The following is an 18,380-nucleotide window of genomic DNA, read 5'->3' as shown; positions in this document are numbered from 1 at the left end:
TTTTTATTTTTGCAAATTTCTTTACTATCTGACTGAACAGAGGACAGCTAAATTCTTGTATATGCATCTGCATTTAATGTATTATAATACAATATTTGGGGTGAAGTACATGAAGCAAATTCAGCCTCACACACATACATAGTTGAAAAGGAGTATTTTCAGATCATTAATACCACATGAACCAGTGTGGTGGTTTAAGTCTTCAAGTTTAATGATGGTATCTGAAACCATATCAGTGAATCTTTTATAATAGTAAAATCTTTCACATGTAATGTCATGCATTTTGGTCATTTGGAAAATACTGATTCACTGAGTTAGGCAGATAGGATTGCTGGGTCAAATGGTATTTCTGGTTCTAGATGTTTCAGGAATCGACACACTGTCTTCCACAGTGGTTGAACTAATTTACACTCCCACCAACAGTGTAAAAGCATTCCTGTTTCTCCATAGCCTCCCCAGCATCTGTTGTTTCCTGACTTTTTAATAATTGCCATTCTGACTGGTGTGAAATGGTATCTCATTGTGGTTTTGATTTGCATTTCTTTAATGACCAGTGATGAGCTTTTTTCATTTGTTTGTTGGCCACATAAATGTCTTCTTTTGAGATGTGACTGTTCATATCCTTCACTCACTTTTTGATGGGGTGGTTTGCTTTTTTCTTGTAAATTTGTTTAAGTTCCTTGTAGATTCTGGGTATTAGCCCTTTGTCAGATGGATAGATTGCAAAAACTTTCTCACATTCTGTACGTTACCTGTTCACTCTAATGATAGTTTCTTTTCCTATGCAGAAGCTCTTTAGTTTGATTAGATCCCATTTCTCAATTTTGGCTTTTGTTGCTATTGCTTTCGGTGTTTTAGTCTTTTTCCACGCCTATATCCTGAATGGTATTGCCTAAGTTTTCTTCTGTGGTTTTGAGTTTTACTTTTAAATCTTTAATCCATCTTGAGTTAATTTTTGTATAAGGTGTAAGGAAGGGGTCCAGTTTCTGTTTTCTGCATATGGCCAGCCAGTTTCCCCAGCACTATTTATTAAATAGGGAATCGTTTCCCGATTGCTTATTTTTGTCAGGTTTGTTGAAGATCGGATGGTTGTAGATGTGTGAGGTTATTTCTGAGGCTGCTGTTCTGTTCCAGTGATCTATATATCTTTTTTGTTACCAATACCATGTTGTTTTGGTTACTGTAGCCTTGTAGTATAGTTTGAAGTCAGGTAGCATGATGCCTCTAGCTTTGTTCTTTTTGCTTAGGATTATCTTGGATATATGGGCTCTTTTTTAGTTCCATATGAAATTTAAAGAAATTTTTTCTAATCCTGTGAAGAAAAATAATGGTAGCTTGATCGGAATAGCATTGAATCTATAAATTAATTTGGACAGTGTGGCTGTTTTCACGATACTGATTTTTCCTATCTGTGAGCATGGAATGTTTTCCATTTGTTTCTGCCCTCTCTTATTTCCTTGAGCAGTGGTTTGTAGTTCTCCTTGAGGAAGTCCTTTACATCCTTTGTTAGTTGTATTCCTAGGTATTTTATTCTCTTTGTAACAATTGTGAATGTGAGTTCACTTATGATTTGGCTCTCTTGCTTGTCTGTTGTTGATATATAAGAATGCTTGTGGTTTTTACACATTGATTTTATATCCTGAGACTTTGCTGAAGTTGCTTATCAGCTTAAGGAGTTTTGGGGCAGAAACAGTGGAGTTTTCTAAATATACAATTTTGTCATCTGCAAACAAGCAATTTGGCTTCCTCTCTTCCTATATGAATACCTTTATTTTTTTATCTTGCCTGATTGCCCTGGCCAGAACTTCCAATACTAAGTTGAATAGGAGTGGTGAGAGAGGCCATCCTTGTCTGTGCCAGCTCCTGGATTCATTGATTTTTTTTTTGAAGGGTTCTTCCAGTCTCTCATTCCTTCAGTTCTGCTGTCATCTTAGTTATTTCTCGTCTTCTGCTAGCTTTTGAATTTGTTTGCTCTTGCTTCTTTAGCTCATTTAATTGTGATATTAGGGTTTCTATTTCAGATCTTTCCAGCTTTCTGATATGGGCATTTAGTGCCATAAATTTTCCTCCTTTTTTTTTTAGACGGAGTCTCACTCTGCCACCCAGGGGTGGAGTGCCGTGGCATGATCTTGGCTCATTGCAACTTCCACCTCCCAGGTTCAAGAGATTCTCTTGCCTCAGCCTCCTGAGTAGCTGGGACTACAGGCACATGCCACCACGGCCAGCTAATTTTTTTGTATTTTTAGTAGAGATGGGGTTTCACCATGTTGGCCAGAATAGTCTCAATCTTCTGACCTCATGATCTGCCTGCCTCGGCCACCCAAAGTGCTGGGATTACAGACGTAAGCCACCACAGCTGGCCTAAATTTCCCTCTTAACACTGCTTTAGCTGTGTCCCAGAGATTCTGGTATATTGCCTCTTTGTTCTCATTGGTTTCAAAGAACTTCTTTATTTCTGCCTTAATTTCCCAAAAAGTCATTACTTATTTGTTATTTATCGTAACTCCTGTTATTTACCCAGGAGTCATTCAGGAGCAGGTTGTTCAATTTCCATGTAGTTGTGTGGTTTTGAGTGAGTTTCTTACTCCCGAGTTCTAATTTGATTGCACTGTGGTCCGAGAGGCTGTTTGTTATGATTTCCATTCTTTTGCATTTGCTGAGGAATGTTTTGCTTCCAATTATGTAGTCAGTTTTAGAATAAGTACCATGCAATGCTGAGAAGAATATATATTCTGTTGGTTTATGGTGGAGAGTTCTGTAGATGTCAATGAGGTCCACTTGATCCAGAGTTCAAGTCCTGAATATCCTTGTTAATTTTCCGTCTTGTTGATCTAATATTGACAATAGGGTGTTAAAGACTCCCACTATTATTGTATGGGAATCTGAGTCTCTTTGTAGTTCTGTAAGAACTTGTTTTTTGAATCTGGGCGCTCCTACATTGAGTGCATATATATTTAGGATAGTTAGCTCTTCTTGTTGCATTGATCCCTTTACCATTCTGTAATGCCCTTCTTTGTCTTTTTTGATCTTTGTTGATTTAGTCTCTTTTATCAGAGATTAGTAGTGCAACCCCTGCTTTTTCTTTTTTTCTTTTTTTTTTTTTTTTTTTTTTTTTGCTTTCCATTTGCTTGGTAAATACTCCTCCAACCCTTTATTTTGAGCCTTTGTGTGTTTCTTTGCAAGTGAGATGTGTCTCCTGAATACAGCACACCAGTGGGTTTTGACTCCTTATCCAGTTTGCCTCTCTGTCTTTTAATTAGGGAATTTAGCCCATTTAACATTTAAGGTTAATATTGTTATGTGTGAATTTGATCCTGTCATCATGATGCTAGCTGGTTATTTTGCGTATTAGTTAATGCAATTCCTTCATTGTGTCATTGGTCATTTTATTTTGGTGTGTTTTTGTAGTGGCTGGTACCAGTTTTTCCTTTCTATGTTTAGTGCTTCCTTCAGGAGTTCTTAAAAGGCTACCTGGTGGTAACAGAATCCCTCAGCATTTGCTTGTTTGGAAAGGATTTTATGTCTTCTTTGCTTATGAAGCTTAGTTTGCCTGGATGTGAAATTCTGGGTTGAAAATTCTTTAAGAATGTTGATTATTGGCCTCTACTCTCTTCTGGCCTGTAGGATTTCTACAGAGAGATCTGCTGTTAGACTGATGGACTTCCCTTTGTAGGTGACCTGACCTTTCTCTCTGGCTGCCCTTAACATTTTTTTCCTTCATTTCAGCCTTGGGGAATCTGATGATTATGTGTCTTGGGGTTGATCTCATGGAGTATTTTAGTGGTGGTCTCTATTTCCTGAATAGGAATGTTAGCCTGTCTTGCTGGATTGGGAAAGTTCTCCCAGATAATATCCTGAACTGTGTTTTCCAACTTGGTTCCATTCTCCCCATCACTTTCAAGTATACCAATCAATTGTAGGTTTGGTCTTTTTCACATAGTCCCATATTTCTTGGAGGCTTTGTTTATTCCTTTTCATTCTTTTTTCTCTAATTTTATCTTCATCCCTTATTTCAGCAAGGTGATCTTCAATCTGTGATATCTTTTATTCCGCTTGGTTGATTCAGCTGTTGATACTTGTGTATGCTTCACAAATTTTTGTGCTGTGTTTTTCAGCTCCATCAGGTCATTTATGTTCCTCTCTGAACTGGTTATTCTAGTTAGCAGTTCCTATAATCTTTTATCGTGGTTCTTAGCTTCCTTGTATTGGGTTAGAACATGCTCCTTTAGCTCAGCAGAGTTTGTTGTTATACACCTTCTGAAGCCTACTTTTGTTAATTCATCAGTCTAATTCTCCGTCCAGTTTTGTGCCCTTGCTCGAAAGGAGCTGCAGTCATTTGGAGGAGAAGAGGCATTCTGGTTTTTGGAGTTTTCAGCACTTATGCATTGGTTTGTCCTCATCTTCGTGGATTTGTCTACCTTTGATCTTTGAGGCTGATGACCTTTGGATGGGGGTTTTGTGTAGGGGTGTTTTTGTTGATGTTGTTTTTGTTGCTTTGTTAGTTTTTCTTCTAACAGTCAGGCCCCTCTTCTGCAGGTCTGCTGCAGTTTGCTGGAGGTTCACTCCAGGCCCTCTTCACCTGGGTATCACCAGTGGAGGCTGCAGAACAGCAAAGATTGCTGCCTAATACTTCCTCTGGAAGCTTCATCATACAGGAAGCTGGCCTGATGCCAGGTGTCTGTCCACCCCTGTTGGAAGGTCTCTCCCAGGCAGGAGGCACGGGGGTCAAGGACCCTCTGGAAGAGGCAGTCTGTTCCTTAGCAGAGATGGTGCACTGTGCTGGGAGAATCCCCCTTATCAGGATCAGCTGCTGTCTTCAGAGCCTGCAGGCAGGAAAGAGTAAGTTCACTGAAGCAACACCCACAGCCATTTCTAACCCAGGTCCTGTGTCCCTGGGAGATGAGAGTTTTATATGTAAGCCTCTGGCTGGGGCCTGCTGCATTTCCTTCAGAGATGCCCTGCCCGGTTGAGGAGGAATGGAGAGAAGCAGTCTGGCCACAGCCACTCTGCCTCACTGTGATGAATTATCCCCAGTCAAAATCTTCCAGTCTCCTTAGCACTGCTGGGGGAAATCACCTACTAAAGCCTCAGTAATGGTGGACGCCACTTCCCCCACCAAGCTGGATCATCCCAGGTCGACTCCAGACTTCTGTGCTGGCAGTGAAACTTTCAAGCCAGTAGTTCTTAGCTTGCTGGGCTTCATGGGAATGAGACCCACTGAGTGAGACCACTTGGCTTCCTGGCTTCAGCCCCTTTTCCAGGGGAGTGAATGGTTCTGTCTCGCTGGGGTTCCAGGCACCACTGTGGTACGAAGTAAATTCTGCAGGTAGCTCAGTGCCTGCCCAAACAGCCACCCAGTTTTGTGCTTAAAACCCAGGGCCCTGGTGTTGTAGACTTACAAGGGAATCCCCTGATCTGCAGATTGCAAAAACAATGGGAAGAGTGTAGTACCTGGGCCAGGTAGCACAGACCATAATGGCATCCCTTGACTGGGGGAGGGAGGTTCCCCAACTCATTTCACATCCTAGGTGAAATGATGCTCCACCCTGCTTCTGCTCGTTCTCTGTGGGTTGCACCCACTACCTAACCGGGTCCATCCCACAACACCTGGGAATTACGGGAGCTACAAGATGAGATGTGGGTGGGGACACAGAGCCAAACCATATAATTCTGCTCCTTGCCCCTCCCAAATCTCATATCTTCACATTTCAAAACCAGTCATGCCTTCCCACCAGTCCCCCAAAGTCTCAACTCATTTCAGCATTAACTCAGAAGTCCACAGTCCAGTTCTCAATCAAGACAAGGCAGGTCCCTTCCACCTATGAGCAGGTGAAATCAAAAACAAGTTAGTTACTTCCTAGATACAATGTGGGTACAGGCACTGGGTAAACACACCCATTCCAAATGGGAGAAATTGGCCAAAACAGTGGCTATAGGCCCAATGCAAGTCTGAAATCCAGCAGGGTAATCAAATCTTAAAGCTCCAGAATGATCTCCTTTGACTCCATGTCTTATATCCAAGTCACGCTGGTGCAAGAGGTAGGCTCCCATGGCCTTAAGCAGCTCTGCCCCTGTGGCTTTGGAGGGTATAACCCCACGCCTGGCTGTTTTCGTGGGCCTGCATTGTGTACAGTTTTTCCAGGTGCAGAGTGCAAGCTGTCAGTAGATCTGCCATTCTGGGGTCTGGAGGACAGTGAGCCTCTTCTCACAGCTCCAGTAAGTGGGGCCCCAGTAGGGACTCTGTATGGGGGCTCCAATCCCACATTTCCCTTCTGCACTGCCCTAGCAGACGTTCTCCATGAGGGCCCCACCCATGCAGCAAACTTAGGCCAGGGCATCCAGGCGTTTCCATACATCCTCTGAAATCTAGGCAGAGGTCCCCAACCTCAGTTATTGACTTCTGTGCACCCACAGGCTCAACAACACGTGAAAGCTGCCAAGGTTTGGGGCTTCCACACACTGAAGCAACAGCCTGAGCTGTATCTTGACCCCTTTTAGCCATGACTGGAACAGCTGGAATACAGGGTACCAAGTCCCTAGGCTACACAGAGCAGGGTGGCCCTGGGCCTGGCTGGTAAAGCCATCTTTCTTATTAGGCCTCCAGGCCTGTGATGGGAGGGGCTGCTGTGAAGACCTCTGACATGCCCTGGAGACATTTTCCCCATTGTCTTAGGAATTAACATTCAACTCCTTGTTACTTATTGCAAATTTCTACAGCTGGTTTGACTTTCTCCTCAGAAAATGGGATTTTCCTTTCTATTGCATTGTCAAGCTGCAAACTCTCCTTTTATGTTCTTTCTCATTTAAAATTGAATGCCTTTAGCAGCACCCAAGTCACCTTCTGAATGCTTTGCTGCTTAGAAATTTATTCTGCCAAATTCCCTAAATATTCTCTCCCAAGTTCAAAGTTGCACAGATATCTAGGGCATGGGGCAAAATGCCACCAGTCTCTTTGCTAAAACATAATAAGAGTTACCTTTGCTCCAGTTCCCAACAGGTTCCTCATTGCCATCTGAGACCACCTCTGCCTGGACTTTCCATAACACTGTCAGCATTTTGGTCAAAGCCATTCAATAAGTCTCTAGGAAGTTCCAAACTTTCCCACATCTTCCTGTCTTCTGAGTCTTCTAAGTCTCTAAGAAGTTCCAAACTTTCCACATTTTTCTGTCTTCTTCTGAGTCCTCCAAACTGTTCCATCCTCTGCCTATTACCCAGTTCCAAAATCACTTCCACATTCATGGGTGTCTTCAGGAACACCCCACTCTACTGGTACCAATTTACTGTATTAATCTATTCTCACACTGCTAATAAAGACATACCTGAGACTGGGCAATTTGCAAGAGAAAGAAGTCTTTTGGACTTACAGTTCTGTGTGTCTGGGGAGTGCCTCACAATTATGGCAGACAGCAAGGAGGAGCAAGTCATGTCTCACATGGATGGTGGCAGGCAAGGAAAGACAGTTTGTGCAGAGAAACTCCCATTTTTAAGACCATCAGATCTTGTGAGACCCATTCACTATAATAACAACAACATGGGAAAGACACACCCCCATGTTTCAGTCATCTCTCACCAGGCCTTTCCCACAACACCTGGGATTGTGAAAGCTACAAGATGGGATTTGGGTGGGGACACAGAACAAAACCATATCAATAGCCAAGTCCAAATAAGCACACACCATCATTTCCTAATGTAAAAGAGAAAAAAAGAGTGGTGTCCTGAAAACAGTAACTGGTACCATGTGCATTTCGTGCAGTTCAAATAATTACACAAGCTTTTCCTCATGACAGCCATGATACTTCAGTTTATAGCAGATATGCTTTATGTAAACTTCCTAGTTTATCAAATAATATTAAAAAGTGTAACTAAAGGTTAAGATTCAATAAAATCAGTGATTGTTTATTTTTTCAATGTGGATATTCTCAAGTGAAACTTTTACTGTGAGGTGGTGAAGTAGATGAGTGCTTCTTGTTTGATTCATGCTAAGGTGTCAGCAGTTTTATCCACCATTGCTTTTGCACTGCCAGTAGCAAACATCCACTCAGTGAAAGAGGTCAAGTAACATTTAAATAACACTTTGATATTATTATGAAAATAGTTTTGACCTCATCAGTGGGCACCTTAAAAAGGGTCTTGATGACTCCCAGGATCCATGGACTATACTTTGAGAACCACTTCTTAAATATGCAAGCTATGTTGCCTTTGCCCACTCTACTTTCTTAACTCTAGCTCTTATTAATTCCTATCTTTGTTGTTTTTATAGTTCCCTAACTGGTCTTCAAATCTTTAGTCTTTTTCTCTTCCTTAAAAGTTTCTAGAATACAAATCTGATTTTGTTGATACCCTTTTAAAATCTTTTAACATGCTCCAGCACAATTGGATAAAATCCGGATTTTTTCATAGAGCATAAAAGAGACTCTTTACTATCATACCTACCTTAGTAACTAACCTCTCTTCCTGTCAGTACTTCCTAGTCTTTGAGCCAACCTGAATTTACTGGTAATTCCCTGAACACATCACGGTTTCTGCATGATTTCTATATGTTATTCTTCCTACCTGTAATACTCTTTTACTTCCCACCTATCCCTCTAACTGCACATCATTTTTAAATCACCTCATGTTACCACCCATAAAATTTTATATAAGAATTTGTTATATTACAGTTATTTTGCTTATATGTCATTTTTTCCTATTAGATTGTGAGCTGTTTGAGGTCAGGAACTGTGTCTTTCTGTGTATTCCCAGTACTTATCAAGGGTGAGGCATGTAATATTTAATAAGCGTTTGAATATTTCAATGAACTCCATAAAAACTGAAAATACAAATTAATTTTATGGTATTTCATTTTCTTTTCCTTCTAATACAGTTCTTAGAGTTGCTAATGAATAATAAAAAAGGCTACAGATGGGAAGAAAAGAAAAAAATGTATATGTATATATATACACACATACACACGGTATGTGTCTGTATACACAAAGTATATACCATATGTATATATATTTTATAAATATATACATATATCCCTCAACCACTTTATTGGACGAAGCAATGGATCTTTATTTCCATAATTTTTACTTTAAGCAAGATTCAGGGGAACATTCAATTTGTATATATATGTTTCTGAAAGTTGTAATGAATTACACGTTAAAAAATTAACCTCCTTAATTTGTTATAACTCAGTCTGTCATCAATTTAGATGTTTTTTCCTAATTTAGAATTCTTAATGTGGAGGCAAAAATGCCAAAATATTTCCATTCTTTATTAATGTTTTAAAACTATCATGTGAGAATATTAGGATTATTAAAATTTTTAACTGTGTACTCTACATTGTTTTATATTAAAACTTGGTTGATTGTATTTTGTTTTTGAGTTTAGTACAGTAAAATAAATCTTGGTAAAGGGATTTCTGTCGGAAGGGTACCTAACTAGAAATCTCACAACATAATCCATTAACATATAGATAGCATTTATCAGCTAAAAGAACCTCTTTCAGAAGAAAGAAAATTTTTTCTAAGATTTCATAATGTATGAAACTTTAAAAGTTAATTATGCCTGGTGCAGCCTGTAATCACACCTGTAATCCCAGTGCTTTGGGAGGGCGAGGCAAGAGGATCATTTGAGGCCAGGAGTTTGAGACTAGCCCAGGCAACATGGTGAGATCTCTGTCTCTGCAAAAAAATTTGTTTTTTAATTAGCCAGACATGGTGACACGCACCTATAGTTGCAGTTTCTCAGTAGGCTGAGATGGAGGAGCTCTTGGGCCTGGGAGGTCAAGGCTGCAGTGAGCTATGATTGTTTCACTGCACCCCAGCCTGGGCAACAGAGTGAAACCCTAAAAAAATAAATAAAAATGTAAATTTTTTTATATTTAAAAATTGTTATTACCCACCATTTGTTCTGTACAATGCACTGTAAGTATATATATTTAGATAAATCCAAATCACTTAAAAGCAAATTTTGGGCCAGGTGTGGTGGCTCATGCCTGTAATCCCAGCACTTTGTGGGGCCGAAGCAGGTGGATCACCTGAGGTCAGGAGTTTGAGACTAGCCTGACCAACATGGAGAAACCTCAGCTCTACTGAAAATACAAAAAAATTAGCCAGATGTGGTTGCACATGCCTGTAATCCCAGCTACTCGGGAGGCTGAGGCAGGAGAATTGCAAGAACCCAGGAGGCGGAGGTTGCAGTGAGCTGAGATTGCCCCATTGCACTCCAGCCTGGGCAACAGGAGCAGAACTCTGTCTTTTAAAAAAGGCTAATTTTGTAGGTTATGCTTTTCTGCCTGTTGACCATTTCATTGCTCGTTAGCATCTGAGTAAATATAATATTTTAAATGAATCATTTTAAGCCTCACTAATTTAGAATTTACAATGACAGAGTCATTGGACTGAAACCTAGCTTTTTACAGCCCCTTGCCTAGATGTTGCCTAGTAAATTAAAATAACATGTTTACAAAATTACAAGGGAAAATAAAACTTTTAGTGAACTTTAAGAACTTAAATTATTGCTGTATTATAGATTTGTTGATTATAGATCATGCCTTTAATGCATATTTGTTGATTAAAAACCAATAGTATTGCGATTTCTTCAAAAAGATTCTGAATTAATGAGGTATGTATACTATAGTCAGATTTATGACTTTTTACTTTGGCCAAATATAACATATTGGGATTATGCTTGGAATTCTTTTATCTATTTTGTCCCCATTGACTTAAATTTTTAAGAATTGGTAACATTCTCTGATCTCTGTGTCAATGTGGTACATAATTAGAATGCCGTGGTATACCAGTGAGAAACAAAATAGAATAGTTTAATTCCGTTGACTGATGGATATTGATCATAAAATGTTAAAAATGGGTACCTAAACTTAGAAATTGGTATATATAGTTAGTAGATTTATAGGAATAATAGCAAGTCGCATATTTAATTTGATACATTTTATTTGAAAATAGTTCCCTTTTGTACTTTATGTTTTTATACATTCAGAATTTAAGACCAAAGGATATATAGTGATTTTGCTCATAAATCTATTTTCAGCATTCATTTACTACAAACATTGTCATCTGTTAGTTCTTTTTTATTTCATAATTTTAAAATTCTTCATTTTTTTATCTAATTTAACATTTTCATATTTTTAAAGGTCCCCAGGTGCATCCAATTTTTCAACTTTACCAAAGATCTCTCCTTCATCTCTATCAAATAATTATAACAACATCAACAACAGAAAGTAAGCACTGCATCTTAAAAACTCTTTGTTTAATTGATCACCCTATTATGGTTGCAAAAAATCTCTTGTATCTAAAATTTAGGATAAAAGTCTTAATGCATTAAAATTGGTTTTCTTTTAAATTACTGATTAGTTCTTCCCTGAGTAACTTAACAAAAAAGAAAGCAGTTAAATTACTTCTCGATTTAATACATATACTGAAAGAAATAAAACACTTAAAGAATTTTATATACTAAACATTAATTGAAATATATTTAGAAGTTTGTTAGAACACAATTTTTTAGGAAGAGTATAAATTCAGATGTCATTTTAGAACTAGATATGTAATCACATAAAATAAAGTATTTTTTAAAAGTATGTATCAGTGATTCTCAAGTGGAAAGCACATAAAAAATTTTATGAAAAAGGCAATCACTTTTTCTTGAGAAGTTCAGAAAAACAATTTCCTTACCCCTTCCCAAATAAAATTTAGAATCATGGAATTTATAAAAATTTTGTTAAAGTGTGTGTTCTTTTATTGCTATAAGAAAAGTTGAAGGTCAAGATTACTTGGGCTTCACTCTGAGTGTATTACCTTGTATTGACTCTGAGTGTATTACCTTGAACATTGACATGTCCATTTTATTGAAAAGGGTCAAAAGAAGGCCTTTATTATTTGTAATTAACCCAAATTATGGGAAGGATATTGATCTAGAGATGATTATCCTTTTATTTTTTTATATGTATAGTGCCATTTATGGATTAGGTTGGAAGTATTTAGATATTTACACTAACATATAGTACTAGATATTTATCTAGTACTTATACTGATTATATATTAGTATATACTTATATGCTTATACTAATTATAAAATATTAGTATTTATTTTTTCAGTTTCTAAATGGCATCCGATTATCTCAGCGACTAAATTCTAAAAGACTAAAGCTTTTTTGAGAAATAATCTTTAAAATTGAAACATCAATAATTAAAGTTACATGTTGAATTAATTTTCCCTTAAATTTATCTTTTAGGGGAGGATGACAAAAATGATTCTGACATACATATGAATTATAAGTAGATGACAAGAGCTAAAATAATTATGGGAAAGAATAATAATGAAGAAGGATTAGTCTTAAACTAAATATCACAATGTATTTTAAATACATAAAAATTCAAACAGCATAGTACTAACCCAAAAATATGTCTACATATCAGTGAAATCTAACAGCTAAGAAACAGATCTTTGTATAAAAAGAATTTATTGTGATCAGGAGGCATTGTAGACTAATAGAAATGGGCAGATTATCCAGGAAATATTGTTGAGAAAATTGGCTCATGCCTGAGAATTTCTCTCTGGAATTTTAAATCCAAGATAATTGTTAAGCATATTAAAAAAGGACAAATAAATGGAAAACAATACTTGCTACAAGTGATAAAGGTTATATATTCTTAATATATCAAACTCATAAAAATTGGAAATTTTCTAAGACAGTCTTGGAAACACTGGGCAGTAAAAGTAAAAGAATTAAATAAGGGATAAACTTTTTTTTTTTTTTTTTTTGAGGTAGGGTTTCACTTTGTCACCCAGGTTGAAGTGCATTGTCAAAATCACAGCTTACTGCACCCTTGACCTCCCAGGCTCAAGTGATCCTCCCACCTTAGCCTCTTGAGTAGCTAGGACTACAGCACATACCACCATACCGGGCTAATTTTTTTTTTTTTTTAATTTTCATAGAGATAATCCCTCTGTGTTGCCCATGCTGGTCTCGAACTCCTGGGCTCAGGCAGTCCTCCTGCCTCAGCCTCCCAAGTGCTGAGATTATAGGCATGAGCCACCTTTCTCACCTGGGATAAATATTTTAAATTTTCACACTCAATACTCATTAGAGATATATAAATTAAAACCATGAAAAACCCCGTTTGCTTTCCCCTACCTCAGTCATATGGGGAAAAAATCAACAATGATATATATTCTTATAAGGATTTTGAGTGTTTGGAGTATTAGAATAATTTTCCTAACAAAATAGTTTACCAATATGAATCAGAAAGATTTAAAACATTCACATTCTTATTTCAGTTATTCATAAAAAGATATGTGCACTATGTTGAATAATATTACATCATAGTGTAATACTAAAATACTGAAGATGCTAAATATTCAATATTACACTGTAGTATGTTCTCTTCTATTTAAAAATGTATGTCTGCAGGCCAAAAAAAGAAGGTGAAAATAACCCCTTGTAATTCAGTTTGCATTATATGAGAGCTTTAAGTAAACTTATCAAAAGTCATTTTTTCCTAGTAGATAAAATGCTACTTATGATTTACTCATTGCAGATGGCTCCTATATTTACTATAAAATAATTCATGTACAGGTATTTACAGTCATTCTTTGGAGAGATTTTTAACATTGTATATAGACTATATTGAATGTATACTCTATTTTTACCAGAATTACCATATTGGTATATGTGGTCTGGTTTCTGGTTTTGTTCTGTTTGCACTTTTATAGTAAACGTGTGACAGTATACTCTCAAAACCTCTGACTACAGAAACTGTTAAGAGAATTATAATCTTAAGTTTCAGTGATTCTATCATATGACTGCCTTATATTTTTAGCTTTTTTTTTTTTTTTTTTAATTCAGACATTAAAATAGTCCTGTCATATTAGGGAATTTTAATGGCAAATAGTCATTGAGGTACCATGATGCTGTGACCATTTTGAGCTTAAAAGTACTTTGATGTATGGATTGCCTGTCTTTGTAAGGAACAGAACTTAAGCATTCATAAAATGGAAAGTTTTTTTTATCTTAAAAAACTTGAATTCCATCACATTTAAACAATTTTACATAAAATTTATTTCTTGCATTTCCATTCAGCTTGTGGAAAGACTTCAGATAGAAATAGCAGAGTTTATTTAAAAGTATGTAAAATAGGTAATGACCTTTTGGATTAAGTATGTTTTTGAAAATTCATGTATGTGGAAATAGTCTACAAGTATAAGTAATATATTAAAATCAATAATTACAATACACAAGCTCATATGAAATTTATTTACACATTCAAGATTTAACCCTACACTGATACATTTCTGAGATACAAAATTTTCATTTCGAGAAACAAGAATATCATTATAAAATAATTCCAAATAATACAGTATAGTTGGAATTATATCATTTAAGTTTAATATGTTTTTATTAAAAACTAATATTATGAAAAATCTGTTAATATAATATAGTTTGTTTACCTTCTGTCACAATTTTACCTGTTAGTCCCTGGAGTATTTGGTTTTGCCTCAATTTAAGTACATTTTTAAGTATCTCAAATTGTCTTTCTGGTAATAGTTCTGTAACCTGCATTTTTCTGCCCTGCTGTATTTGCTTTAATATATTATTAGCACCGCCTTTAAAAAGTATTTTTAATCTGTTTATTGTCTGAATTGGACATTCTAAATACAGAGCACATTTCTGTTTTTCTGTTAATTCATTTAAATCTTTTTTTTTAATTTAATGAAAATGATTACCTGTATGAGATTGAGCCATGAACAGAAACTGTGAATTTTAGAAACTACTAGAGCTAGCCATCTGGCTCTTAATAAATTTGTTAGCTAAAATCATCATTTCATTAACTGCAAAATGGGCATAATTATAATTATGAGGATTAAATTACATATTTATAATGTCAGGTGTCAGTGCTAGTTTTAAAAGTCAATCCATTTTTATAGAAGGATAAGGTTCAATTTTACCAAAAAATTTTGCATTTTTAGTTTATTTTTATTAAAGAAGGGTAGATATACAGAATTAATATAATGTAGTATTAAAATTCCCGTTACTGTAAATTTATTTTTGCAAAGTAGCATAGCCTTAAAAGATGATGACTAGCTTAAGATTGTTACGAAATAACTAGTAGACATAGTCATGAAAGATACTAGAGGCTATCTTTAGGGCCCAGGTTTTCATATATATTTTGAATTATATAAATTCTAGTTTTGATATTTTCCATGACAAACCTTAATATTTCATTTAGAGCACACATATCGTGGATTGTAAGTGACCAATCAAGATAATATTAAAGTATCTTAAATTCATTGGTTTTCATTATTATTTTTGAGCATCTAGGCTATCTCAGTTTTTGAGCAAAGTTTATACTTTCTCTGTCATTTAAATGTAAATATTATTTAGGGATTCAGACTTTTTTAAAAACAAAACAAAACTGCTTAGCAAATAAGTGCTTTGTTCATTTCTCAGTAAATAGGAATTTCTGTCCCATCGAATTCCATCATGTTGCTGCACAGAAGAGTAGAGCTTCCAGCATCCCTTTAAAAAGTTACATGTGGGGAGAGACAGGATATCTGAATATATACTTACGGAATGAGCATGTAAATGTGCTTTTAGTCTTTTCACACGTTTGTGTGTGTGCATGTGTGTGCGCGCACGCGCGCAGACGCGTGCATGAGCATGCATTTGAGCATACTTTCCTGTGTGTTCCGACTGCTTGAATTTTACTGTAATTATACAGCCAGAGGTCTTTTTTCTCAGTAATATGTAGAATGTGTAGAACATGCAAGCCTTGCATTTTTTAAAATAATACACCGAAGATCTTCATTTTTAGCCCCACTTACAGTAATAAAAGAATAACAAGATCTTTTTTTTGTACTTCAGCTTTTTGTTGCGTGTATGCAAAGTTAGATTCAGTAATCCAATTATGAGTGAAAATACTTAAAATCGCTAATAGATGCTTTGTACTTTTTTAGTTACTAGGAATATAAAATAAAATGTGAATCATAAGGCTAATGATTTCCCATAAAAAGTTTCATGAATTTTTTATGTTTTGTTTGTTTTAGTTTAAGACAAGTAAGTAGCTATAAGTCTAGCAATTCTGAATTTGAATTATCAATCTTACATTTCTTAGGCCCCTTCTGTTTTTATCTCAGCGTGGATTGTTTTTTGAGAGTTGAGGAGTTAGGTTATTTTTGTTTGTAGGAAAAAGGAGTGTTTTTTTTTTAAAAAAACACAGAAACATTCATAGGCTAACACTGTATGTATAATTTTAGGTTGGTTTGGTTTTGTGTGTTTTACCTATTTGGTGTCTGTGTTTACTGAAGACTTTGTTAGAACAGGTAGTAGTATAGTTCACATAAACTCTTATAATAATAAAGTGAGAGTGTAGTATATGGAATAATGAAGTGAAGTGTTTGAAATTATAAGAAAAAACTACTTAAAAAAGAATATTACCAGGGATAAATTGAAGCCAGTTGTGAATTGCTAGAGATACTGATTTATCATGTTCTTTTATAAAGGTGTTTTATTTATAGCATCATTTGCTTTTAGCAAAGATCTTCTCATTCAGGTTTTTTCTAATGAATAAAAAAAGATTGAAAGCATGCTTTAGAATTATATCTGAAATATTCATCATGCATATTTTATAAGATAACCTATTGAAAAATAAGAAAGAGTCCATTCTTTTTCACAAGACTATTTTTTATTATATGCAAAAGGAAGAGAGATCATTTAATTTATTTTCTTCTTTCTAAAAATTATCCTGATTTTGTAACTTTTAGAATATTATAGAGTTTTTTAATATTAACATTTAAATTACGTTGAGGTTATATTTATCTAATTAAATAAACTACATTGGTCTGAGAAACTAGAAGAAAGAAAAGGCAAATAACACTGGGATATACTTGCTTTGAATTATTTTTGCATTCCTGTTCACCCAGGCTTTTTTCTGCATTTAAATATTAGTTTTTGCTGGTCTAGCTTAGAAACTCTAAATAGAATCTTCAGTGCTTCAGAACAGTGATGTCACAGTGGCCTTGGAAATCTCTTCTCTTACCAGTAACTAAAGCATAACTCTTATTGTTTCTATCATTTTTACTCTATTACAGTAGCAGAATGCAAAAGGGTCATAAAGGAGGTGACTTGTTGCTGCAGATATTGTTTAAAATCTGAATGTTTTAAATTTGATGGAGCAATGGGGAATGGAGCAAGCTGTAAAGCTGCTCCAGTTAATCAAAGGTAGAAAGATACAATAGTGGTTTGTATTGATTGGTGTGGTATATGATAGTTATTTTGTTGACTGGATAAGGAATATCTTAATTCAGGGTGGGTTATTTTGTTTAAGGTTCACATTTTTAAAGTATCTGAAATGAGTGCTTTATAAAAGAAATTTAATGATCAACCACATATCTCATAAATAGGCCTATAGTACTCTTTATTTTAACTATGTTGTAATATAATTGGCTGCATTATGAAAAATATTTTTTTCTTCCAGTGTGAAAAACTCAAATTACTGTCTCCCATCATATACTGCTTATAAGAACTATGATTATTCAGAACCTGGAAGAAACAATGAACAGCCAGGCCTCTGTGGTTTAAGTAACTTGGGAAATACGTGTTTCATGAACTCAGCTATTCAGGTAGGTCTTTGTAAACAAAGTGAAACTGTCGTTTCATGGAAATCTATAATACAAGAAGATAGAGTTGAGTTTTTCATGCCAGAACATGAGTAGTACATTTGGAAAGTTCATTTTTTATGGAAGATTTAAACATATGTATTTGATTCATTCATTCTACTACTGGTAGTAGAATAAATGTTTCTCAATTAGGTAATGTGATTGATTAACATAAGGTACAAGATTAAACATCACTTCTTGCAAAAACATAATACCAAACAGAAAACTTGCTGTCCAAGAAAGGGAAAAAAAGAATGCAAAAAAGCTAGTGAGCTCTCCCCTTTATTCAATAGAAGTCTGTTGCCTTTTTTGGTTTTTTTTTTTTTTTTTGGTCTTAATCGGAAATTAAAATTTTAAAAAGGGAAATCTTAAGAACCTCTCTTTGTATACATATTTTAACAAATCACTTTCCCTTAAAGGTCTTTTGATTTGGGGATATAAGAGATCACTGCCTTCCCCCCGCCCCGACCCCCAACCCCCTTTTTCTTTCCTTGGAGCTTCTCTTTTCTTTCTGCTCTAGTCTATATCCTCTTTCAACTTAACTTGTTAAATATTTATGTCTTTGAGTGATTCTGAAGTAATGACAGAGATATATTTTTTAATATCACTGTTACTGTGTATAAGATTTGGGCTGGTTATTCCCCTTTTATAGATGTATATGTTTATAAAAGCTCAGAATAATGGCAAGCCGTTTTTGATATTTGAATTTTAACTTTTTTTTT

At 35.5% G+C, this 18,380-nt stretch overlaps 1 protein-coding gene across 6 annotated transcripts in view; it reads left to right on the top strand.

Annotated features, from left to right (window-relative positions):
* The window catches only part of USP15 (ubiquitin specific peptidase 15), a 145,911-nt gene that overhangs the window by 80,991 nt on the left and 46,540 nt on the right, over positions 1-18,380 (top strand). For 3 of the 6 annotated variants that reach the window (XR_004270618.1, XM_032284471.1, XM_032284484.1), the window contains 2 exons: positions 11,138-11,224; positions 17,478-17,622. Coding sequence is in view for 4 of the 6 variants with exons in the window: in XM_032284471.1 (XP_032140362.1) it covers positions 11,138-11,224; positions 17,478-17,622 (232 nt within the window). In the remaining 2 variants the exon portion in view is untranslated. Of the gene's footprint in view, positions 1-4,651; positions 4,840-11,137; positions 11,225-17,477; positions 17,623-18,380 lie in introns of those variants that run through there. The other 3 variants (XM_032284477.1, XM_032284491.1, XM_032284507.1) reach the window with 2 other exon arrangements.

Source organism: Sapajus apella, unplaced genomic scaffold (genome assembly GCF_009761245.1).
Source record: "Sapajus apella isolate SASKATOON/1434 unplaced genomic scaffold, GSC_monkey_1.0 scaffold2, whole genome shotgun sequence".
NCBI lineage: Eukaryota > Metazoa > Chordata > Mammalia > Primates > Cebidae > Sapajus > Sapajus apella.
The sequence above is the reverse complement of the archived record's forward strand: the minus strand, read 5'-3'. Positions and strand labels throughout refer to the sequence as shown.